At 41.5% G+C, this 1,471-nt stretch overlaps 1 protein-coding gene across 1 annotated transcript in view; it reads right to left on the bottom strand.

Moving 5' to 3' along the window:
* Nucleotides 1-1,471, bottom strand: part of MTHFD1L (methylenetetrahydrofolate dehydrogenase (NADP+ dependent) 1 like) — a 280,830-nt gene that overhangs the window by 258,085 nt on the left and 21,274 nt on the right. The window contains exon 7 of the mRNA XM_007943227.1: nt 307-443. Coding sequence (XP_007941418.1) covers nt 307-443 — 137 coding nt within the window. The remainder of the gene's footprint in view (nt 1-306; nt 444-1,471) is intronic.

Raw genomic sequence — 1,471 nt, 5'->3', positions numbered from 1 at the left:
CCCTGTGACGATGGTCCCAAGCCCGTAGGTTCAACTACTCGGTCCCTCTGGGTAGCTGGCTGTGACCAAGCAATGACCACAACCTTGTTACTAGCCTTTTCTGAGAACCGTGGCTTTGTTGCTGACCTCTCCTATGTTTGATTTCTACTTCATTTATCTCTGCTCTGTATTATTTTCAACCTTGGAGTTTTGTGTTATTCTTTCTCTGCCTTCTTAAGTGCTCAGCTTACACATTTACACCCTTTCTTCTCTCCTAAGAAGCATGAGCGTTTCCAGTGCTCTATGGCCCACATGAGAGGTGCTTACCTTGCTCTGAAGCTGAGGCGTTGCCCACTGGCAACTCATGGTCATGGAACCTTTCCTCTGGAACAGGCATTGCACAGCAGCTTCCAAAGCTCCATGGGCCCCGATGACCAAGATCTTCTTTCCATTTAAGTTCATACCTACCAATTCAGTGTTACAGGCAGAAACTCAGATCCTTTATTTTAGACAGTGTTTACAAAAGGAAAAACACCCTTTTCAAATTCAGCCCTCGCAACACCAACCTACAATAAATACAAGCCAGGAGTGGATGAAAACACTTCTGGTTCTGAGAATTAGCTGACTTCCTTTCTGAAATGGACTCCTCTTATCATATTAGCCATCATTTATGGTAGAGTAACGTGGAATCATTGTCCAGATCATCTGTGTGATGGAAAAACACTGTATATGCTGATGATCTCAGAGACTGGAACTTAATGGCTATGGATCTAAAGGCATATCCTGAAAGTTAATGTTTTAATAAAACCTTGGTATGTGTTTCAAAAGTGTTGTATGATTTTTGCATGTTTGGAGCACACGAGGGCATTTGTCTCTTTTCTATTCCAATTAGATCAGAGGAAAAGTTTAGTTAGTTGGAGTGTGTGTGTGTATGTATATGTGTGTGTATGAATTTCTATCAGATTTTTTTTTTAATTGTAATTTGGGTGAAAGTTTACAGAGGAAATTGGTTTTCCATTCAAGTTAGTTGAATTTTTATGCACTCAGCTACAGAGGCCTTAAACCAAAAAATAAAAAACAAACTCTTGCCATGTGGTTGACTCCAACTCAGCAACCCACAGGACAGAACAGAACTCCCTCCAGGGTTTCCAAGGCTGTCATTTTTACACAAGCAGACTGCCTCATCTTTCTCGGGCAGAGCAGCTGGTAGGTTTGAACCGCTGACCCTTTGGGTAGAGGCTGAGTGCTTTAATCACTGCACTGCCAGGGCTTCTTAGAAAGCCCTGTAATATATCAAACAGTCTACAATGATTTTTTCATTAAATTTAATAACCGTGGAGAAATTTACTCGTTTCTCTTTCATTGACATAAAAGTGCAAGGTCAAGAGAGAATGATGGAAAGTAAGGCCTGATCACTGGTAAGAATTCTGCTCACTGGTAAGTCCCCATCTGGGTTTCTGTTCCCTAAACTGTATGTGGCAGTTCAGTTTGT

The sequence above is a fragment of the Orycteropus afer genome, unplaced genomic scaffold, assembly GCF_000298275.1.
Source record: "Orycteropus afer afer isolate SDZICR_OR568_19922 unplaced genomic scaffold, OryAfe1.0 scaffold00101, whole genome shotgun sequence".
Taxonomy (NCBI): domain Eukaryota; kingdom Metazoa; phylum Chordata; class Mammalia; order Tubulidentata; family Orycteropodidae; genus Orycteropus; species Orycteropus afer.
This window is presented reverse-complemented; position numbering and strand designations above follow the sequence as displayed.